The sequence below is a fragment of the Chiroxiphia lanceolata genome, chromosome 12 (assembly GCF_009829145.1).
Source record: "Chiroxiphia lanceolata isolate bChiLan1 chromosome 12, bChiLan1.pri, whole genome shotgun sequence".
NCBI classification, from domain to species: Eukaryota; Metazoa; Chordata; class Aves; order Passeriformes; family Pipridae; genus Chiroxiphia; species Chiroxiphia lanceolata.
The window spans coordinates 8,811,715-8,836,422 of NC_045648.1; the positions used below are offsets into that span (position 1 = coordinate 8,811,715).

The 24,708-nt window shown below is 41.4% G+C and overlaps 1 protein-coding gene across 1 annotated transcript in view; it reads left to right on the top strand.

Annotated features, from left to right (window-relative positions):
* The first annotated feature begins 1,452 nt into the window (after positions 1 to 1,452).
* Positions 1,453 to 24,708, top strand: part of ABHD17C (abhydrolase domain containing 17C, depalmitoylase) — a 28,926-nt gene continuing 5,670 nt past the window's right edge. The window contains exon 1 of the mRNA XM_032700235.1: positions 1,453 to 2,483. Within this exon, the coding sequence (XP_032556126.1) occupies positions 1,951 to 2,483 (533 nt within the window). The 5' untranslated portion in view covers positions 1,453 to 1,950. The remainder of the gene's footprint in view (positions 2,484 to 24,708) is intronic.

Below are 24,708 nucleotides of genomic sequence, written 5' to 3' on the forward strand. Positions count from 1 at the left end.
AAAGGCAAAGGAATATCACACATGACCAACCCTTTTGTAGGTTTTGAACGGACTTTTCCTGGAGTTGGCAAATATTAGCACTGCAAGAGAAGTTCATCTCAGGCTTGTCACTAATGAAATGACCTCAGTTCTTGATTTTTTGAAACTTTGTTCCTCGTAGGTAGCAAGTCGGGTAATGGACACATACTAAGAGAGCACCATGAATGCCACGCTTCTAGTCAGGACACTGCTTGGATGTACATGAATTTCACAGTAAGAGGAGTTGCACAGGTGTAATCTTCCTCATATTTTCACTTGGGCTACTTTAAGTGTTGGGTTTGTTTTTTTTTCATCAAGCACAGAGTGCTTGATTTAAGGCTACTGTTATAAGCTATGTTACCAACAGAATGTGACACATAAATGTGTCATTTACCCACAATCTTTTGTGTTCTGCCCTTAGCATTGGTGAATGCAGACACAATACCATGACCACTGATCCATGGGGTCTGCCATATGTCCAAAGTGATTAGCTAATTTATTCAATGAATTATTTGGGATACGGGTTATTACCCTGATTTTCTAAAGAAATGAGGCTTCTGCCATTGCACCACTTTTAGTTTTCCGCGGTACCTCTTGAAACCACTGGCTAGTTTCACCTAAATCTAACACATCCTTTACAGCTTTTGAGCCTGGGACCCAGGGAGCGGAGCCCTGGGCACTGCGGAGGGGCAGCTCCACTGGCATTTCTGCACAACACGGACAATTCTCTAGGAGCGCTGCTCAAGGCCCTGGGGTTGCTCCTCACACGGGGCACACCATGGCCCGCTCTGAGGGCTGACACTGCCTCAGGTGTGACCGCTCAGGGTGACCCGGGCCGACGGCCGAGGAGCAGCGCCCGGGACTCCTCAGGGTGCGGCAGCTCAGGGGCGGCCCCGGTGCGTCCACTCAGAGCCCCCTCGGGCGGCTCGAAATGGCCCCGGCGCCTCCCGCCCCTCGCCCCCGGCCCCGCCGCGCACGCGCGAGGGTGGGCGGCCGGCGGAGAAAGGGGGGGGGGGGTCCCTTAAAGGGCCCGGCGGCTCCTCCCGCGTCCCGGCCGGCGCTGCGGGACCCGCCGCCCGCACCTCCCGCACCTCCCGGCGCCCCGCCCAGGGGGCGGCACTGCGGGCACGGCCGGGCGCTGCCCCGCGCCCGCCCCGGCACCTGCGGCGGCGCCGCTCCGCGCCCGTAACCCGGAAGCGCTGCGGCGGCGCGGAGGGGGAGCCGGGACATGGCCGCTGCCCGCTCCTGCCTGCGCGCCGCAGCCGGCATGGCCCTGCCCGCGGCCGCGCGCGGCTGAGCCTCCGCCTCGCCTTCCCCTTCCCTCCGACCCTCCGCATCTTCCTCAGCCTCCTTCTCCTCCTCCTTCCTGCCGGGGCCGGGCCGGGGGCGGTGGCGCTGCGGGGGCCCCTCGCTGCCGTGCGGGGCGTCCCGGGGGCCGGGGCGGAGCGGGTGGAGCCGCGCGGTGTGCGGGGGGTGCGGAAGGTGCTTCCCGGGTTCCTGCATGTTCCCTGCGGGGGGCCGGCCCCGGTGCTGGAGCGCCGCGCTGAGCCGTGGGGTCGGGGCATTCATTTTGTAAATGTGTACGTGTGGCTCATGTTCCGTGAGGGGGGTCTAGAGAGTTGCGCTTGCTGTAGCGTTAGTTGCGGGGGGCTTTGAGGGCTGGTTGTAGTCCATCTGTGTTTCGTGAGGTTGGTTGTGGGTTGTTTGGGGTTTTTTTGGTTTGTATAAGCAGTTTTGAGGCTTTGAAGAGCTGCACTGCTGCTGCCGAACTGTAGTTCCTCCAAGGTTGCCATTGTTTGCGTTCTGGGAGGGCAGCCGGTGTCCTCGCAGGGAAGGCGGCAGGTTGCGTTTGGAGGAGGGCTCTGGGGCCGGTTCCGTGTGCGTGTGACTTCTTTTCCAGGATAGGTTTAGCTCTCCTCCGCGGCGTCTCTGATGCCAGAACAAGGCCCCAGAATGAACGGTTTCTCTCTGGGCGAGCTGTGCTGGCTGTTCTGCTGCCCGCCGTGCCCCAGCCGCATCGCTGCCAAGCTGGCCTTCCTGCCCCCGGAGCCCACCTACACTGTGCTGCAGCCCGAGCAGCAGCAGGAGGCCGGGGCGGCGGCCGGGGCGGGCACCCCCACGGGCTCGGGCACCTGCAGTCTGCACCTGAGCGAGCGGGCGGACTGGCAGTATTCCCAGCGGGAACTGGATGCCGTGGAAGTGTTCTTCTCCCGCACGGCCCGGGATAACAGGCTGGGCTGCATGTTCGTGCGCTGTGCCCCCACCGGCCGGTACACGCTGCTCTTCTCGCACGGCAATGCTGTGGACCTGGGCCAGATGTGCAGCTTCTACATCGGCCTTGGCTCCCGCATCAACTGCAACGTCTTCTCCTATGACTACTCCGGCTACGGGGTGAGCACCGGCAAGCCCTCCGAGAAAAACCTGTATGCAGACATTGATGCAGCCTGGCAGGCCCTCAGGACAAGGTAAATGGATGTTGGGGACAAGGTATTTCTGTATCTCCCTTTAATCCTAATAAGTCTGATGTCTGCACAGTTAACCTGCTGAGAGGAGGGGAAGGGTTCGTAGGTGGTTTGAGTTACTTCGATGGCCTCACACCACATGTTCCATCCTCACCACAGCTACAATGCGATTTGCTGGATGGCTTCATTTGCTAAAATGATGGACAAACCTTCATCCTTGGATGTTTTCTAGATTTAGGGAATTATTCATCTCCGTTATGTGTTAGCCATTGCTTCACCATGGAAGATCTCCATCTTGAGTAGGACATATTGCACTGGTTGCAGTTTGAGCTTGCAGACTGCCCAAACCCTTTTGTTCAAGACTTGCTCGCCACTGTTCAAGGTTAGAGGTAACCCAGGTGAGCCAAAGCTCTGAATGAATTTGGCAGTAACCTGGGCTAGTGCTTACCAAGAAACTGCTGGTGTTCTGCGATGTGTTTGGTGTTTCAGGTGTGATACAGATGTCTTTCTCTTTTGGCAACCAGACAGCTGTTATCCAATGGGTAGGGTAGCTGGGTGGAAGGAAAAAGCGTTGACAGTTGGAAGTGGAGCTGGGGATTCTGCCAGGAGATGCCAAAGTATGTGGCGTCCAGAGGGATAGAGCAGCAGTGAGAAGGCCCTGGCAAGGCAGCCTGGCCAGTGGAAACAGTGAGCCCTTGGCTTCTAGAAAATCCTGAGTAGAGCTGCTGCCTCTGGCTCTGAGCTACAACTGATTGCCCTCTCTGGGCCTCCTGCTTCTTCTGTCCACAGAAACCATGAGCTCCTTTTGCTGTTGCATAAGTGGTTCTTAAAGTATGACCTCGCAGAACATGTCCTGAGAGAGAGAGCTTTAAAAAGCTTAAATTGTTGCAGTGGGCCAAGAGAAAAGAACGATGAACTTTTTCAGTGCTTGGCTCTGGCGTTGCGTGGACGAACTTGGCTTGCGTGAAATGCGTATTTAATGTCTATCTTAGGGATACGTGCCAGCTTCAGAAATAGTGACAGGAGTTGTTACTAATTTAGATAATTGGCTTTGCAGGAATCCGGGGATTGGTTAGTCGTGGAGTCCAAGCACCTTTTGACATTGCTCTGCCCAAGTCAGGCTAAGAGCAGGGGGGAGAAAGGTGTAGGGGGAAGTTACCCTTTTGTAGCATGTGTTCTGTCTGCTTGGTGAGCAAACCAGATTCTGGGCTCATTTTCCAGGACTTTCAAATTTATTTTTTTTTCCTTGAGTATAAATAATATGGTTTTATGTAAAGAAGTAATTTTGATATGCTGTATGCAGAAGAAGTTATTAAATGCCACTGCTACATATGGATGATATAAATAAGGTTTAAGGGAGGAAAAGTGCTGTGTCTAAGTCAAGCCTGGTTAATGTTTGTCCTTCAGTTGCTGTGCTTTCTCTCTGTTTCACTTGATGTTTAGTTGATGATATTTTTTTATTTAAACCTTCTACACCTCTGAAAAAGTGCTTTCATATCTACCTGGAAGTGTTTCTTCTGTGCTGATAGGCATTTAGTACGTGTTTAAGTTCTACGTAGATCCAGAAACAAGAGATTTCTTCCCTGGAGTCCTTCAAGAAGCTTCACCCAGTAGGTGATGCCAACACATGCACAGCTTGTTAGGAGAGGATCTGGCCTCTGTGAAAGTGTGACTGGACAAGTTTATAGTTTTATATGTGTCATTTCTGTGGCTTATACAAGGTCTAGGCTCTGCTTTCCTCCTGAAATTGAGGGGTTGAAATTTGCCAACTTTTACTTTGTGATGTTTGTTAATCCCACATTTTAGTGCTACCTTGAGAGTACTGTTAGAGTAGTTGTGTTATCACTGGTTAGATATTTAGGAGCCAGAAAGCCATTGCAATTGACTGCCCAGGGAAATGGTGGCATCACCACCCCTGGAAGTGTTCAAAAGGTGTGTGGATGTGGCACTTGAGGATATGGTTTAGTGCTGAACATGGTGGTGCTGGGTTAATGGTGGGACTCAATGATCTTAGTGGTCTTTTCCAACCTTAACAATTCTATGTTTACAGTATTTTAGGTGCCCAGTAAAGAAATTGGTTACTGTAAAATGTAAGTTTAAATAGGAAGTTAATCGATTCTCTTAACAGATGACTGTCTTCGTAACAGGTATGAGCTGAAACCTTAGTCTTTCTGCTGATGAATTCTCAAAGGAGTAGTGTGAACTTTATAGGACTGATCATTTCTTAATCCTTTTAATAAGTCCAAGTGGCTCACAATTAAGTGAAATGTTCTGCAGAAAAAATACAAGTCTGCCCATTGAGGTAAAATGTGATGTTATACCATTCCTGCAGCAGCAGTTCGCTGATAGCTCCAGGAGTTTGTGTGTGCTTTCATTCTTAATGCAAATTCCTAACGTTTGGCCTCTAGTCATATGGTAGTGAACTGTAATGTGAAGTTAAAAGTGAAGTCTTAAAATAGAGGTTCACTGTGCCATCAAAAGCATTTAGTCATCTGTGCTAAGTTCCGTGGGAAGCTGTTGCTCTTCTGAATCCACCAGACGTTCCACCTGGCAGCAGAAAGGAATCATTAAAATGTTGGAAGTCTGAGACTCTTTTTTTTTTTTTTCCTTTTAAATTGTGCCTCTGAAGTACCACTGATACTTAGCAACTATTAATTTATCAGTGTATTTTGAAAGTTGCCTCGAGTAAGGTGGCAATTAACCCTACACTTGGAGAAGGCAGATTGCTGTCAAATTTTAGAAATGATGGTGAGCTGACTGGGGTTTGCCAATATGGCTGCACATTTTGACTGTATTTTTTCAAGGTGTTGAAATGAGGATCTTTCTGTCACATACACATTTAGGAATTAAACCTTACATAATGAATGACTTTAAAACTATCTTGTAAACAGTGGATGAAAAAATAAAATCATCAAGTTTTTTTGTTCGGTTTCAATTATCGGCCTGTCTTTGCAAAATCAGTCTCAACTGTTCTCCATTTTTTCAGTCTTTGTAAAGGAAACTTATTTGCCTTAATTTAACGAAATTTAGTATCTCTCCTTATGAATAAAGTATACTCTCAAATGATAATTTTACTAATTATTCATTCTGAATGTGAACTGCCAGCCCAGTAGAGATGTTGACATACAATTTTATTCCCTTTAAATGAGGTTTTATGGATTTTTCTTCAGAGGTCGTAACTGTACCATTGGTTATTCTTGTTCTGATATCAAGTATTAATCAGTAATTAATTCGGGCTTTTATATATACATTTTTTCTACTTGATTAACAAGTTTCCATCTGGTATCTCAGTGTTACTCAAAAAGAGTTTTCTGTCTTATTGCTACAGATGACATTTTTTTTGAAGTGTTTTATTTTAGGCAGATTGGTTTATTTCTGTTCTGTTTGTTTCAAAACCAGAACCAGAATGAGGAGGTTTATTGGACTCTCTTCTCTCATGTTCCATGTGGTTTTAAGTTCCTGCTTTTTATTCAGATGTGACTCTTATCCTGATATCTGGTTGTGTTAGTATAACATCTGCACAGAATGCCTTGATTGTCCTCGTCCTCCCCCCTTTCCTGAATACCACATAGGAAGGTTGAACTTTCTAACACTTTTACATTAAGACAATGTACAGTCCTTAAAAACAGGATACACACGTAGGGTTTGGGCACAGTGCTTAAGCACAAATCCAGCACTGCTTTGTCGACTGCATACTATTTATATTCAAATCAATTTGTATGTTCCCTAAAAATTTGGAGAAGATTGGTGAAATCTTTTAAAATCCCAGTCAAATGAAAGAAGGCACTGGCTGCCCCACTCCCTGTGCTTCTGGAGTAAAGTATCAAAGAGGAGAACCTGTTGGTCCATCTTTTGTATCCCGAAAGGAGGGGAGGAAAATGTAATTAATAAATAGCTTAGAAGAGCAGTTTTTGTTTCATTTAACAAAATACAGCTTAATGTGTTTTTCATGGTGCACCACACAAACTAGCACTTTTTTTAAGCTTTTGATAAGTGATGGATGTTATTGTAATGTTTGAATCCTTCCTTCTCAAAATGTGCATATCTGAATTTGTCTTTCAGTCCATAGGAGAGCATTGGTTTGCTTCCATTTTTCCTTATCCTTCTTGGTAAATACGGCATGAATTGTGAAATGGTTAGGAAATTCCAGGGGCTTTTGATCATTGGGTAGCAGATAGTTTAGAAAGCTTAAATAGTTTTTTTTTAAACTATTTCCCAGAATTTAATGTTATAAATAATTCACACCAAACCTTTTGTTATAGAGAGATTTTATTACTTGTGTTGCAGATTATCAGCAGATTATTGCTGTTTCCTTTGCAGGAGTTGGTGGAGAAGTCTTACTGTATTCATTTGAGTAAAATCAGGAAATACACTTAATTGGATTAGACTAGAGTAATAACTAATCTTCTGAGGTTGTGTCAGTTTAGTTTGTCTCCATGCTGATGTGATGAAGTGGTTACAGCTTTCCAGGTGAATAATGGCTTCAGTGGTTTGTTTTTTTTTTTAACCTTGATGAATCAAAATAGTTAATTTCTAGTTTAATTTTCTTTGCCACAGAATCTTCTTTCACTAGCACTGTATGTCTGTGCATGATCTAATCTGAGTTCTTTAGATTGAATACTTAAAGGTTTTGATAAAAGGTTACCAACTAAATTCCTGACATGACCAAAGGCAGTGCTTGGCAGAGTCATGATAGTCCTGGAGTAATAGGGTTTCCTTTGCTCATGGACCATCATCTGATACATTTTTCTGTCACTGACTTCAATAGGATATTTCCCACCACCAGTTTTTTGGTAATGTTGTTACAGTGTTTCCAAAGGATTGTTCAAAGATACTGTTATCTAAAACTTAACTTATTCTACCTGCTATGGTCAAAATTTAAAGAAAAATTGCACGTAACTTTATTCAAAAATAGAAGCACACAGAATCATCTCCTCTTGTCTATGCAATGAGCAGAGATTAATTCAGATGATGAGCGTCCCAGGGACAAATACCAACAACTGTTTAAAACAGGTGCTCTGATGTTCAAAGTTATTCAAAATGTTTACTGAGCTTTGTTACCTCTTCACTGAAGTAAAAGGAGTTTTGTTAAATATTTCCCTATTTCTGTCAGGACTGCAAGATCAAAGCTCGTTTAAAAAGAAAAAAAAAAAAAAGGAAATTTTTCACTAACAAGAACATTTTGCAACTGGTATTATTTGGGAAGAAAAATGAGCTGCCAAGGAGCCTTTGGCTAACAGTACATCTTATCCTGAGTGTAGATAGTCCTGAAATTCAACTGCCTGAACTGGAGATGTTGGTTTACCCTGATGTACAAGGGTTGTAGGACCTGGTTCTCAGCACAATCATGGCATTGAACATAAGGATTTCTAGAGGAACATGTTGTTAAATCCTGCATACTGAAGTAACTGAAGGTTTCTGTCTGCTTTTTAGCACTAAACTGCATGAAGTGCACGAGAAGGCTTGCCTTTCTCACTGGGTGGAGAAATGTCACCTTTTGAGACTGAGCTGATGGTTGCTATGCTGTGGCTGTTTGACCTGTGCATGTTGCTGGTAGCTGTTAGATTTGTTCAGGCTGGTCTTGACAGAGTGTGAGCTGGACTGTGTAAACCTCAGTGGCTTTGCTCTGAAGCCAGGATCAGTCTCCAGTCCATCACAACCTCAAAACCAAAAAATCCCTCCAAAATTCAACCTTTACCCTACGTTACTCTGCTACCTTGGAGCGTTTCTAAGTGCTGGGCTAAACTTACACTAGTTCGTTATTTGTGAGCATAAGTAAAAAGAACAAAAAGAAAAAAATTAGCAATGCTGTCCAGGATTGTGGATACCTGTGGGTACAGATAGATGGAGACCATTTCAAGCTATGAAAGTGGGTTATCTGCCAGCAGCTGCCTTTGTGGGGAAAACTGACACTTATTTAACAAATGGATATTTCTGTTTCCATATTGAATGAAGAAAATGGGTTCTCTTCAGTTTTCTGGGGATTTTTTTTGGTCCTGTGATGTTTCCTCGTGTGGAGATAGACTAGTAGAAGGGATAGTGCCAAGCAGTTAGCTGTTTGGAGCCTAAGTGGAACATAGGTCTGAATTTCCTATTTCCTTTTAATATGATGTTCCTGGTGGAGAGGTCAGTGTGATGATAGTAACTTTTAAACCATGTCTCAAAACTGCTTTTAAGCAAAATATTGAGAAATTAGTTCTGCAGTTGCATTCTCTGTTGGCTATAAGGCCAACAGTCTCAAAATTATGCAGCACTAGTAAAGGAAATGAGCAAATAACATAGCCTTTTTTTTTCTTAAAGCTAATAATAAATAGAATGAATAACTAACACTCTTTTCTGCCCTCCCTCACAAATATAAATCAATTACAAGGCTGCATTGGAAGCAGTTGAAATGAGTCATAAAATAAGGTACAAATGTGTTGTACCTAACATGCTTGTGCACATACAGGCTTTCTTTTGTCAACTAGCCCCTGAAAAGGTCAGAAATGCTTCCCTGTTGATTAGGAGACAGCTTCAGTTGCCACTGAACTTGAGAGAAATTGAAGGCACTTACCTGTGGGCAAGATAAGGGATTCCTTGTGTTTTCTGGAATCTGGGAAAAGCGCATCGTTTTACAATTTTTGAATGCTAGTGGCTCTTCAATGTCTGAAGTTAATTAAGTGTTCTTTTTTTGTGTAACTCTACAAAATTGGGTTTGTATGGGCTAAAATCCAAACCAAACCAAGCCACAGGCAAACTTCTTGTATCTCTAGGAGTCAGTTTGTGGTGGATAATTGAGGTTGCTGGAGACAAATACTGGTGAATTGAATCAGCAGTGACCCATTTGCTGCTGCTTCATCTTGACTGCCCTACCTTCCAGTTTTTAGGTGAATGACTTATATTGGTCTTGCACGCTCAGCTGACATCTGATGATGAAGCTGAATTTCGTTCCTGACTCCAACTGAGTGTTTTGTTAGCATTGGTTTTTTCAGTGTGTCAGGTTTTGGGACCAGTGGGAAGTGTGTGATTGTAAACCCAGGAAACGCTGTATGAACACAGAGGAATAAAGATGCTTTTAATTGAAGGCTAAGAATGTAGAATGAGATGGATGAATGGTGCATAGTGTCAGCTTAAGGTCTGAGGAACATCTTTGCATTCTTTATTCCAGAGGCTAATTTGAGAAAAATGGGTTATTGTTGCTTGCACACTAAGCTCTGCTGCCCACAAGCAATCACCGAAAAGTGCAGGCGTAGGCCAGTTGTACAATGACAGTACTATATTGGCATTATCTGTATACATATCTTTATGTTTTTTTAACCACTCTGTTAACTTTACAGAACAAAGCTTCTCCTGTTGGCATGAAACATTGTGGTTGGATTTTCTGACTGTGAGACCAGATAATACAAAGGCACAAAATTGGGCTAAACAGCAGGATCTGGCTCAGTGCCCACCCACCTTCCCACCCTTGGTTTCATGTCTCCTGATGAGCACATGCATGTCTTTGGGAAAATCCCTACAATCATTAAATAAATCTGGAACCTCTCAACTTTCAAAAAGGGGAATTCCATGTGGGTTCACAAATGAAAAGTGATGTTGATGTGGAAGATGAGGTTTTAAATTAGTACACTTGCCTCAAAGTCTAGAGGGAAAAATTTAAATTAGAGGTAATCTCAAAGTATTGCCTCTGATTTTTGTTTTGTATTGCAAATTTGTTAGAAAAACTTAATGTATGCTTTCCTGACAGTAATATTATTTATTGATACAGTCTCTTGAAACTCTTTCTAGGTGAAAATGTCATTTTTAACTGTTGATTTGGAATTGATTGTTGGATTAGACAGTTCGGGCTATGCTTTTAGGAAGATTTGTGTTGCTGTGCCTGATTAAAAAATTCTGCTTACATATAGAAATATTACTTTGAGAACTTTGACTCATGGGAGCCTTATTTATCAGCCAAGGCATGCAGCTGAAATGAGCTGCATAGCTCAGTGTCTGACAAACAACCCTTCTCAAGGCATGCAGTGCCAGCTAGTAGCTCAAAGATATTCTTTCTTCATTATCATTATTACTATTTTTCAGGATACTGCCACTTTTCTTAAGATCCCAGTACGTTTGACCAGTGAAATTTAGCTTTTTGTCATGACATGGCCATTTCTTTTTGTGTGCAGCAAATGAACAACTGGAGTAATGGATAATGGGATCCAAACAGTCTGAAAGTTCTGAGACCAACTTCCAACACATTTCTCAGGAAAGCACCCTTTAAATAGTATGGCTTGAAATGTTTCTCTTTTAATAAGGTTGTTTAGAATGGGTTTTGCTCAGATTATGGGATCTTTCCTAACTTTCCTCCTCTCTCTGAACTTCTAGTTAGCTTTGCTTTGACTCTCCTCATAGAACTAGAAAAATGGTGTTCTGTATCAGCAAAGAAGTGAAACCAGCTGTATGATTTTTTTCCAGTGTACAGATAAACTGAGATAAGGTTCAGATTATTTTATCATTATTCCATGAATCTTAATTGCTCTTTATAATAAATTAAACAAGACACGTTGTCTTAACTATTCCACTACACAATAAATTGCAAGCCTCAATAACATGCAAAATAAAAGATAAGCCAACAGTAATAATGAGTGGACTTCTGCTGAGCATTTTGCATCCAAAATGTTGTATGGAACCATCTATACTTTAAGGGAAATCTTGAGAAGTGAACTTGCTGCCTTAAGCATTAGATCAGTTTGTTTGTGCAGAACTGAATCCTTGTCCCAGCTCTGTATAGTCTTCCCCAACATCTGATGAATTTATTTAAGTGAGTTGCTGACTGTATGACAGACTGGGGAAAGTGGCACCTTTCAAGGAAATGGTCTTGTTTTTGAAGCATGTTCTCCAGGGCAAATTTACAAAGGTCTTCTCCAACATGCTGTTTGTTCTTTATATTAATTTCTCACAGAAACCTGTGTATGTTTAAGTGTCTTTTTAGAGCCTTTTTTTTTTAATGAAGTAGTTAATTTTGTGTAATATTAATTTTGGAGGTGTTACCTGGACAGTTTTTACCTTGAGGTAGCTGATCAAGAGCCAATCAATCTCCTCCTTCCCTGAAAACTGAAATGTCCCTCAGCTTGCATATTACACATTTTCTAAATAGTATTTTTTTATTGCTCCCTACTGCAAAAAGCTTGTCTTTTCCTGGTAAAGCATGGGGTTTAATGTTTGTTGATATTATGGAAAATGTTAGTGTTTCAGTTTGAGTATGAGCATCTTATCAAGCTTAACAAACTGTACAAGTACCAGAGTGGTAGGAAGAGGTGGGGTAGTGTTTCAACTATTTTTGTGCATTCTGGTTTATGCACATGTAACCTTTGCCTCAGACTGGTTAATAAGTACACCAGGAGTTAGCATGCATTGCAGGCAGCACTTTCTGATGCAAGAAAAGCACCCTCTCAGGAGTCAGTTTGGTAGTTTAAGGTATTAAGTGGGGTTTCAACCTTAAGCCTGACCAATATCCCTGAAAGGTTTTGGGTTTTGCTGTATCTCTGCCTGCATTCTCTGATAAACCCTCTGCCCTCTCCCCTGAACTTGTGCTAATTATTCATGTAATGTGATGTTCACTTCTAAAGCCCACTGTGCATAAACCCAGTACAATTAGTCCTTTATCCTGTCTTTGAAATTTGTGCTAAAAATCAATCTGATAATGCAGAAACAACTGTCTGTAAAGGAACACAGGCAGAAAGTTGTCTTTTAGAAAAAGAAGTGGTTCTGATTTGTATCTGCATTAACCAAGAATGAGGATGACAGAATCTACTTGAATATAATTTGGATCTGAATTATTGATAGGTCTGGAATGATATGACAGTCTTGAAAGATAAGGTTGTCATAATTCCTCCATATTGGTGCAGTTTTGTAGAGAGGGTTGTAAAGGCTCCTTGATTTATTGAGTTCTTTTCTACCCTGAGACTAAGGAAGTTGTTGCCAAGTATCCCACCCTTCCAAATTGGATGTCCTTCTGTCAAAGCTCATCTAAGAATTGTAGATCATTTTGTGTAGAGCATTGAACAGACAGTATTGATAAAAATAAGATCTGGCACCTTCCAATTATTTCAGGAAATTACTCTTTCCATCCAAAAGTCCACTTTAATATTCATAATAAGGAACATAAAACATAAGGATGTTTCTTACGTGGATGTAGTAGCAGGAGAAACTGCACTAAAAATTATTCTTCTATTTGGTTAGGCTTTCACAGCAATTTTCTTTTTTTCTTTTTTATTATAGTGATTTGTGTGTTAATTTGAAATAAAGGTACAAATGTTAGTTTAAACTTAGCTCATTCAATTACTGGAATTTTGAGGGGGAGAGGAGGATTTAACAGGCATCATTTGTCATCCTTTACTCTGTTTTTCTTCCTTCCACTACGGCCAGTACTTCTGGGCCATAGCCTAATATGAACTATGTTCTTTCCTGCTCTTCACTCTAGAACTGACCAGATTTCCTCTTTTTAAAATTCTCTTTAAAAATTTCTATTTTGCCTCTGTCTTGAAAGCTTTGTGATATTAGGAGGAAGGGAAACACTATATTCATTTGTAAAATGTAACTATGTGCAGAGATAAATAGGAAAAATGTGTGTTGGGGGAGAAAACAGCAGTAGTTTATAACTAAAAGTGCCCATGTTGTGAAATGGTGAACTGCAGAAAACCTACCTGGCCAAATGCCAATTTGGATAGTAATGTAGACATTAATATACTTCTTTTCCAAGCACTGTGCTCTTATCTGTTATTTCAAAAATAGAAACTCAGACAGTACAAGACTTCCTTATGCTGTTCTGGTTTATTGGGAGGCAGTTAAGTGCCGGTGAGGCATGGACTGGAATTGTTAACATTTTTTCCTGCATAACCAGTTGTTCTGTGGTGATACTGCAATCAAATAGGCAGCCTGTGTGCTTTACAAGGACTGCATCATAAATAGAAGCAAACAGGGTAGTGATTAACATCAGGAAGCTGCTTTTCATTTTCATTTTTTTAAATTTCGAAGATGCATCCACAGGTCAGTTTCTACCTTTAGCATCAGCTGAAATAATGACCTTAAGTGATTGCATTAACAGTTGTCCTTGATCCACTGCTAGGTACTTCTGCTTCTCGTGGAGTAGCTGTTAATTGTTAAACATCGTTTGTTGAGGGGAAAAAGTTGACTAGCATGAAATCTTTCACCAAAAAAACTACAAAAGCAATTGGCTCTGTTAACTAGGTATGTTGGCAGAAAACACAGTATGCAAATGTGCTGTTTAACCATTGTTAAAACCTCTTGATTTGCACAATCTGAGCAAAATGTCTTTTACTCTGTAGACACTCGGATGATCCCAGATAAGGCAGCTGGATAAGCTGAATAAGTATATATGACCTGGTTTCAAGATTGAATTTTCTGATGTGATTTTAGGAAAGTTATGAAAAAGTTAGTACCTTCCTGAATGTGCAGAAGTACTGTTCCCTTTTTTTAGAATAACATTTGATGCTTTAAGACAAGTAAAGTTTAGCGATGCTAAATTTTTTGCATGTAATTAAATGCAGATATATGTTTCTGTAGTAAATTACTTTTTTGTGCTGTCTTTTCAGGTTCTTAGCACAAGGCAGTTTTTATGTGCACTTCAACCAAACAGAAGTACACAGAAGAAACTTTGGCTCTGTGATAAATTTTATTCTTCACAATTCTAAGTAGTATTTACTGGGAGGAGGGAGGAGGGATTTAGCCCCTAGGTCTGTGATGATAAAGGCTGTGGCTAGGAAATTTGATTTTTAAGCTCTGAACTAGTTATCTGTGGTCTGCTCTTCTAGAACATCTGGTGCTGTTAATCCTGGTGATTGCTATATATTTTTTTAATCATCTTAGGTTTATATTGACTGTTACTGGGGGTTGAACATTGATTGTGCTAAAAGTTCATTAAAGAAAAATGTGCAAGAGGAAATGAAGGGTGAAACAGTGCAGGCTTTAATATTTGCTTGATAAAGTATAGATTTTGTGGACCAACAGGTCTTTAATCCTGGTAGAGTCAAGTCAGCCCATCTTTGAGTGACAGGAATGGAAGAACTTCAGGATGAAAGGAATTGATGAGTCTGATTTAAAAGTCAAGTGCTGATATAAAAATGGCACAGAGAAAGACAGAACACTGAGGTTTTCTTGTCTCTGGAAAGATGCTGGATGAATCTCTTCTAGTAACAGATTGCTTTCATGAAATGACTGTCTTCCATTTGGCAGTTATGGCTCTTGATATTTGTTAGAATATTTAATGAATCTGTCTGAAAATGGATAATTGAGAGAGACAGAGGAGACTTATCAGGAGGGTTGTGTTTCTCTGAGACTGCTTTTGCCACTTTTTGAAAGCAGATGCTTAAATGTATACAGACTCAGTGTAACAAGGCTCAGTGTGTTACAAGTAAAGTAAATTGGTGTGTGTTTTTTCCACTTACCTGGGGATGGGAGAAAAATAGAGGTTACAGTGTCACTTATCCAAGTAGGATTTCTTCCTGTTTGTGATTCATAAGACGTGTCAGTGCAGAGGCAGGGCTTCTGTTGTTTTGATTTCTAAATCAAAAGAAAGTACTGCCTTTCTTCAGGTCTGTAGAAATGGTTAGAGTAACTCAAAGAAACGTGAAGTGTTTCTAGAGAATTGAAGAGTACTATCCAAGTGGGATATATGGTCTCCTGGATAACACAGGCCATTGTACTTCTTTGCTTGGCTTGTGCATGGAGCCCTTCAGTGTTTATAAGATATTGCATTTCTTTGAGAGAAGCTCATTCTTACTTAATAACTTTGTTCTTCTACAGCATTTGAGCATATTAATGTAAGTATAAAAGGAGGAAGAAATCCAAGTGCCAGCTGAGTCATCTTCATACAATGCTGGCTGCTAAAATACTCATTCTGGGGACAGATGGATTCATCTGCTGTTGGTGCCTTTTAGGAACATTAGACCAGTTCATTGGCATCGACCATTTTTGTATCAGGACCTCTCTGCCATTCCTGTCCTCCATCCTGCCTGCCTGCCCTCTCATCCCTTTTCTGTCAGAGACTCTCAAATTACTGCCAGAGCTGTACTAATGCTTCTGGATGGGAAGAAATGCTGCATCCAGCTTGTCTGCTCACATACTTGCAAGGCCTTATCCATTCCAGCTTCCATGTAATCCTCTGGGGCTCTGGTTCTGGTGCTCTGTGGGAGACACTGCATTCAAACTCACAGGGATCTTTGAAGAGCAGTGTGAAAATGTCAGCTGTAATAGGATTTTGGATACAAGCACCTGCTGTTTGTTTAGACGGTTCAACTTTTTCTTTGTTCTCCCTTCTTAGCACTATGGTGATAACACTTGAATATTTTACCAGCTTGTATTTTAGATAGAGTTGCAATTGTCTGTAAGTGATGTAAGGAAAATGCTGCACCAGTGCTGCATATTTCACATTTAATGGCTTGTAAGTTGTATCAAAGAATCCTAGCAAAAAGTCATTTAATGTTGTTAATCTTTGAAAATGTGAAGTTCTTTGTAAAACCTGTAGATTAAATAGCTTTTACTTAGAGACTGAAGCATTAATAAAATGACAATAAACAGATGCAAGAGGATGCAAAAGCAAGGCAAGTATGGGAAAAAACCCAAAACAACAACAAAATCAGACAAACCACAAAACAGAAACCTCCCACATAAAAGAAAATGTTAAGTAGTTAGTTAAGTTAAAACAGTGGTGGGACTAGTTACCCTGAGTAGTTGAAGGGCCAAGATCTATAGATATCAAACTTTTTTGAGTGGTGTGCTTTGAATTTTTTTCATCTAGCCTTCCAAATATTAGTCTCAAAAGGATTAATCCCAGTTTAACAAACCATTTAATTCTTCTAGAGAATCCAGACAACTAACTGCCTTCAGCAGAATTTACATATATACTTCTGGTTTAAGATCCTTAGGTCAGGAATACCTTTTTTATTAGTTACAGTGTGTGTGGCTAACCAGCTGTGCAAACCTGCAGGTGTGATATTTTAGATGAGCTTTGCAGTTTGATTACAGTTTAGGGTTAGTCCTGTTTCATTGTGTGCTTACACAGTGATAAGTATTTTCAGAAATTACTGCCTGATATATTGAAAGAAAACTGGTGTCATTTCTTTTCATCTTGACTGTCGTGGTTTGTGCACTTCAGCAGTTATTCCCTGCTTTGTGGCAGCTGAGCTGGACCTGCTGGAAGGGTAGAAGTGTCAGAGGTGGGTGGAGGCAGCAGCTCCGGTCAAAAGCTGCTGCGCTCCTTGGATAAGTAATCCCAGCTCATGAGTCAGAGGCTTAAGCCTGGCATAGGTGCAGCTCGTGGCAATTAGTGCCACAGCAGGGTGGCCTTCACCTCCAGTGTGGTGCTGTAGGTGTGTAGGGGTAAGGGGAATACAGCAGAAGGTTGGTGTTTGATGTGAGGAGTCAAGGCAAGAGCAATGCTCCAGACGGAGGTGTCAGAGGTGCTTCAACAAACAGATGGGAGTACTGAAAGAATAATACAGTGCTTCTAAACAAAAATGCTTTGGGAAGTGTGGGAGAGCAGCACGACTGCTTCCTCCAGGCTTGTAAACCCTCAGTTTCCCAGTGCTGAGCCAGGGCTGGTGAGGAGGGTTATGTGATGGGCTTGGGAGGTGAGCCAAAATGCGTTGGCTCACCGTGAATTTTCAGCCTCGGATATAAGGCAAGGCTCTCCAGTTTGGAAGTAGCTGAAATCTAAGAAACAGCTATGAAAGCACAAAACTGTGGGAATGCATAACCAGCATTAATATTTGCACTCAGGTTTTCTTAATGTCTCCTAGGGAATCAGTTTCTGTGTTAGTTGACATATACTTGTTTTAACTCAAGTCTCTATATTAAAACATAATGTGTTTAGGTAGATGTATATCATCAGATCTTTCTTGTTCTTCATAACAACCATTATTAGAAGTACAGTTCTAGGAAATGGTTTACTCATTTTTTAGCTTTTGAGTGTAGGATGCCCAAAGTGAAAGTGGAGGCTTTTTGCAACAGTAAAAGGATGGTTGCAGTTTTAATGTCACGTTAAGTGTTCAAGAGGAGCACACTCATCTGTCTTAGCTCTTCTGTGTTATAGAGCATAGGTGCTGTGTGCAGTTGAAGTAAAAGTACCCCTGGAGGATTGAGATGAGATAGAAGCTGGAGGTGAAGATAATGAATTCCTCACTTCAGAAGATACTATAGACTGAGCTTCTCTGTGAAAGTAACTGAATTTTCTCTGCTGTCTCAGCTTATTTGAATGTACCTCAGAGACTGACTATATAGGTTTTGTACACCAGTTACAGTAAAGAGTATATAATAGAATATAGCTGACTGAGTTTTTGTGAATTATTAATGCTTTGGTCATGAAAGATAGTTCTTAGTGACCAGTAAAGGTTTCCTGTCCTCTGTATTCCAGGTTTATTTGCTACAGAGCATCTTAATTGAATGCAAAATTCTTTGTTAAAGTTAACTCCAGTGCTCTATTTTTAAAATAACTGGAGTGAAAGACACATTTTATTATGCCATCTACCCGTTGTGTCTTGGGACTAAATGGTGTGAATCAGGATTGCTCAAAGAAAGCACTTTGTAAGAAGCAGGAAACTATGAAGAGTGGAGAGCTTCTGTGCATGTTCAAAGCTATTATCTCATGCCAGTGCTGGCTGCAGAACCCCAGCTGATTTTTAAGGTTGCAAAAGCAAAGAAAGTTGGGGGCAATAGGAATTAAGCTTGAATATATATATATGTGTATATATATATGTATATATACATAGCTCCAATTTCCACTGCTACTAGGTTCTTGTATTTCAACTTACAGTGGGTTTGGTTTGTATTTGCTGCTATGATTAGAGAAATAAAATAAATAATCCCCTCTAAATGTTGGGAGTTTAGGAAGGTGCTCACTCCCTCTCATTGCATGGATATGCACTGAGTATTGGAGTGTTATTTACCTTTTGTTATAAAGTAGCAGAATAGTAAAGGTAGGTGTTCCAACCGATGGCTCAGCCACATCATTTTACTGGATGTTTTACAAGAGTCTTTTTTGCTTGTGATTGACCTTCTTGCTTTGACTTGATATGAAAGAATTAATTATTGTAGAGGAAAAGTCACTCTGTTCTATTACATCATCATGCCCATGGCACAAGTTCCTGCTTAAATTTCAATCCACGTTTAATGAAAACTGTTTCCTCATTCCCTGCTATCTAGGGAAAAAACCCAAACAACCAAACAAAAAAAAACCCAACAAACCCTCAGTCAGGCAGAAGCAACTGTTCCAAATCTGTTTGTTGTTTATACATAAAACTGATACTTCATGTGGTAGACAAATGAGCAATCTATCATAAACCAAACACCAAAATGAGTATCCTGGGTTATTGTGGTGGTGAAAAGTTGTGTTATAAATACAGTTGGGTTCTCAGTACAAGAGAAAACAAATGGATTTTACTTTTTAGCTCCTTAAAAACATACCAAAGAGATCTGCAAGCACAGATTGCCAATTTTCTGCCCATTCTACCTTCTGTATCACAACAGTTTGTTACTGTTCAGGTAGCTTGGAAGAGATTTCTTCCAGAACACAAGTTTGCAGAGGTTTTCTTTCCTGGCTGATGATGTGTGCTATCTGTTAATTTTTCTAATGCTCTTACGTTTCACTTCACCTTTGACTCCTATTTCTGAAAAATGCTTGAAAATTTAGAATGGATAGATGCAGTTTGATTGCAGTTGTTAAAAAAAAACAAACCTCTGCTGTGACATCATGAACTGTAACTAGTTGTGGTGCTAGAGCCTGGTTTATGAATGACAGAAGAGAGACCAGACTGGATCTGTACCTGCAGGTTGCTGCTCTGGGCTGGTGGTACAGTGGTGGTAAGTTGGCTCAAAAATGTGTGGTGCAAGATAAGCACTTGGAAGTGCTGCTGTGGTGTGGTATGAAGTCCTCCAACAAAATGGGTGCTGAAGGGGGAAAAGGAACTTCCTCATAGTGGTAAAGCAGGGGGCCAAAAAAGAAGGGAAGTGGATTTACTGTTCAAGAGCACTTGGTTTTCCTCTGAGTCCTGAGCAGTTTTACTTGAGTTAGGGAAGGTGTTTCCCACCTTGACACGTGACATCCTCAGGAGCCTCTGTTTGAGGTGGATGAACACAAGGTAATTTAAAGCTGTATTTGAAAAAGGAGCTATTTTTTTAGACAGACCAGTATTATTTGGATTTTATATTAAAAAAAAAAAAGACATCCAGCTGTCACCCCAAAGCTACTCAGTGCAGATTAGCGTAAATCAGTTAATTTAAAATGTAATCTCATTACAGTTTGTACTAGAGAATGCCGTGAAATATCATTTACCTGGTTGTTCAGGGCAAACTTGCAGTGGCTCCACTGCTCAGCAGTGTGTAGATCACCTGCTTCTGTCATGGTTGCTTGAGCTCACCAGTGATATTCAATAGCCTTGTTAGGACTTGGTTGAACTTTGAGCACAGTTCTCAATATTTGATAACAGATCATTGATAGTCACAAGACAGTAATCAAGAACCAGTTGAAGTGATTCATGCTTTGGTATAATTTAGTTGCTGTACTGCAAAGGATCATCCTAAGAAGTGCCTAAAAGTTGCTTCCACTTGATCCTTTTATTTATATGAAGAGATGGTACATCACTGGATTAGTGCTCCAGTCACAAAATCCAGCAAGCCTGTAATAGTGTGATATTTGCTGATAATTTAGAAAATAGCCTTTAAGAGGGCATTTCGAAGAGTCATAGGTTCATTCTGTAACTCCAGCATTAGTTAGCCTATACTGTTTGGCACTGGGGTTTCTCCATAGCATAACCAAATGGCTCTCTGGTGTGGCAGATTCCTTGATTAAATTTCTCTGGCAGCCATTTAAATTATTTTGAGTGTGAACACATTTGTGGAATTGCTTGTCTGCTCCTATGACAGTGTGCTGGGATATATGCCAAAAAAATCTATCTGTTTCTTTTGCAGCTTCATAAGACAGAATACTGTACAAACCATTTGGGCTCTTACACATGAAAATGTGAAACCAAAGATAAAGTGTGGTGTACCTGAAGTGGAATCTCATACTACTTGTAGACTTGGACAGGAAGGAGGTAGAAGAAGAGGAAGGCATCTCAGAATTGAAAGAGTCAGTGTCAGTAAAACAGTGAGGAATTTTAGACCTATGTTTGTGTGAATTCAGGGAAACTGGAGAAACTGGCACAGAGACTCTAGCTGTGTGCCAGGGTTTCCTGTGAATCTTGAAATTTGATTTTTCTCATTTGACAGTTGTTGTTATGGTTAACTCCAAAAATACTTAATCTAATGCCTTCCTCTCAATTTAATGTTGGCATTTAGGCTGCAAGTCTGCTGTAATTTCTATGGTATTCTGGCTGACATGCTGGAGTGGTACTTGCTGAAGCACAATGCAAAATTCAGTGTTTTGTTCTGATACGGTAAATTTCTTGCTATAATCTTTATTGGCTGAACTGCTAGTGTTGATTTATTTTAACATAAAAGGCTCACAACATAAAGTCATGCTCAAGGTACACAATCTGCATGCGTGACTTTTGCTTAATTGAGGATTTTTGTTTTTCTTTCTATCCCCAAAATTAGATTTTTAGATTCATAGTGGATTAAATTACCACTTATTTCTGAAAATGTACATGGATGTTTTACGGAAGTGTATCATGATGATGGAGAAGAACCTATATGTGTTTCTTGAAAAGCAATCTAAATTCCTCTGGATTATTAAATTTGGAGATAATGCATTTTGAAAAGGGGATAAACAGTATGTTGTAACAAATGGTTTTGTATAAACAGACAGAAGCAGACTTGAATAGGTTATGAAGAACTGAGGACGTGTGTTCTAGCAAAGGTACTCTAGAAGTCACTATTTCCTCCAAATGTGACATGATTTGTGTCATTCTTGGTGTGTGCTGTATTTTCTTTGTCTTTGAAATGAATGATTTCATTGGTGTTCTGCTGGAGAGGGGAGTGCCCGGTTTCAAACTCAGTCCTTGCAGGAATGCAGGAGCTGGTTACCTCATTGTCCTGGCCTTGTATATTTATGTACTGGGTTGGAAGGAAGAGCTTGACTGTCACTCGATGCCTTAGTTTAGTAGCAGTTAAACAGCAGGTCTCAACAGCATTATGGAATGGGTTTTGTGCCATCAAAATGCTCTGCCTGGATAGTTTCTGTGGCTGATCTTGAAAACTAACTTGTTGCTGTTGCTATATCCATGCTGTTCTATATGCTTTCCAGTTCAGGTAAGGGATAATGGGACAGCAAGAACCATAAGAATTCAAACTGAAAATATAAGGTGTGGTTAACTTCCCGGATTCAGTAAGCCTGAAAAAAGAACTGGCCTCATTACTGAATATGTATTTGGCACCTTTGAGGATTGGCACAGATGCTGTAGCTTTGGCCGTGAGCATTGCAGGGCTTCAGCTGTGTGACATGTCTGTAGTCCCACAGCAGCATTCCACTGGCACTCTCAACTGAGTTAGGAGAGAGTAAAAATAGCAGTGGTAAACTTTCCATCTGTATCGCTCGAAGCTGAAGCCCTGGGGGGGAGGAGGGATGTGGTATCTTATGCTTATAGTTAAAGATGCTTTATGATAATACATAGTTTGTACACAGTGCTGTCAGCCAGAAAACATTAAGTACTGTGCAGTGGCAGTTGATGCCATTATCCATGTTGTGTGAGGAAACTGAGGAGGGACATGGCCCAAACCACAGCCATATGGCCAAGCAGATGAACTACAAGTAATTGTGTCCCGTCCTCCTTTGCTTTACTCGCTGTCAGCAATATTCCCAGTCTCCTCTGTCCCACTGACCTGCTGGCGTGACTGAGGTCTCTTATTACTCTGTGCAGGAGTAAGTAAAGAGTCTGGGGTGTGGATTCTTAATAACCAGCTTTGGTGCACGTAGTTCATGCTGGCATGGGGAGACCAGAACTGCTGGTAAACCTAATTTGTATAAATTGAGGCAGTAACATAGGGGGCTGGAAAATAACTACTGTGGCTGTTAACTGTAGAGTGTGTTGGGGCCTTTCCTAGACCTGGCCTGAAGTTGTAGGTACAGACAGCTGTACTGCTTGTGAAGGTTGCTGGTTTGTTTTTTTTTTTTTCTACACACATAAATGTAATCTGTAAGCCACACAACGTACTCGTGGGTTACTGAGAGTGGAATAGGCTGGAGAGCTTTGAGCTTTGCCACCTGCTAAGTGTTTGTGGGTAAGGGGGAGCAGAAGTGCTTGCATCATTTATGTAGCAGTAGCTGCAGTTCTCAGTAATGGAGTTCCCTCTGGGAAAAAAGCATGCCTATCTTTTCTGATTCTTTTTTTTTTTCCCTGTTTTCAAATTGGTGTTTTGCATATGCCCACAGTAACTGAGTTATTTTCCTCTTTGACTGTGCTGAAGGCTGGTTTCCATGTTGCAGTGTTGCCCTGCTTGTTTAGATCTCTCCAATGGGCTCCCCAGGAGAAGTGCCCAAGCATATCCAGAAGTTTAACTTGGCTCTCCCGCTCCATCGGATGGAACTCTGTTTCCACAGAGACCAAAGCTTGTGTGTTTCAAGGAAGTTATTTTTAGGAGCTGCTGTTTAGCTGGTGGAAAGACTTTCTTCCTTAATAGGCGGGCAGATTGTAACCAGATTCCTCTTTTTCCAGAGTGTCTTTTGCCTTTTTCTATCATATTCTTTCCATTTTTCTCTGTCGCTCAGTTATCCTTTTGTTTCTGCCTTCTCGCCCATGTCTGCTATTCCTCTCTTCTCTTTCACTTTCTGTATCACTGTTCCTGTTGTGCAAGGATCTAATACCACAAGGAAGTTTGCAGAGAGTGAGGGAGGGACCCAGCCTTTGCTTTAAGCATGTTGTATTTTAAAGATAAAATCCCCAGGTCGGTTTGTACCCCAGCTGAGCGGTGCTTGCTGAGTCACCGGCTGGGCAGCCTTTGGGAGGACACAGAGGATCATGGAGCCAAGCCCTGGCTCTCAGCTCTGAGGACCTTGCACAGGTCAGTTATTCATGGCCCTCACTCATGAGTTGTCCTGTGTCCTTTGACCTCGCAATAAATAAATTTTACTTGTAGCTGTTTCTGCTGATGTTTGCAGTAAGCTTAGTGTCTCACTTGTTGATTGATGGCCTAATGGTGAAGGGCTTAAAAAGATAAATCTGTTACAGTAACTTGTCTGTCTTGGAAAGTTGGCCTGTCCCTAAATAAAACAGTCCGAGAGATTCTTTTAGTTGCCAGTCAGAAGGAATACAAAAATAGAAAAGACATTTGATGTAGTGGTAGGCTAACAGTGCACTAACTCAGCATCCTAATCCCTTTTATGATTATTTCATTTGTCAGAGTTGTCATGTTGACTTTCTATGGAGTTGGATACTGAATAGTTGTAGCATTTATTTAATGATGAAGGGCTACTTTAAGTTTAGAGATCTCTGGGTTTTTTAATGACTCTGTAGACTGTATCTGACTTTAACTAGCATACTAAGAAATTGAGATTTTTCAAGCAAAATAGCATCAAAAGGAGTGAGTCCAAAGCAGACGAATGTTGAAGAAAATTGCTATACTTAGGCAATTGTATTTGTTGAATTCTCTTGCCACCCTATGCTGTCCTGTTACCCTGTAATTCCCATGCAAACATCTGTTTCCATATTCTGCTTGTACTGTAAACCTTTTAGGAAGGGAACTTCATGCTTGTCATGACACTGGAGTTCAGGATGGTATTGCAAAACCTACCAGCATTAATATACCATTCCATCTCCACTGAAGTGCCACATAGAAGATCTTGTTTCAGTCCTGTTTTCTTGTATTCCCTGATGTTGATGCATTTCTGCCTGTCTTTAATACGATGCAACAGCTGGTCCATCAGCAGATTGGATGCCTGTGCTGCCTTCGGAGGTGAATGCCTGCAGCCCTCCCCACCCAGCACATGGAATGAAGCCTGTGAGGACAAGACTTTGCTCCAAGATCTGATAACTGAGTCAACTGTGCTCCTCTATGTGCTGGACTATATCTGATACTAAGGGAGGGGAAAAAAATCTTCTAGGAGAGCTTCACAAGATCTCTTTAAGAGCATCAGGCCGTGGCTGTGGTGATAGACCACCAGTGTGAGCTGCTGCTTGGTTACCAAGAGGATAAAATTTTACTCCAGGGAGATATTTTTATACAGTTGCTTATTCATATTATGGTAGATGCCAAAAGCACTCTTATGCTCAGCAGTATAGAAATACTAAGAAAAATTCAGTTTCACAGAGGGTACAAT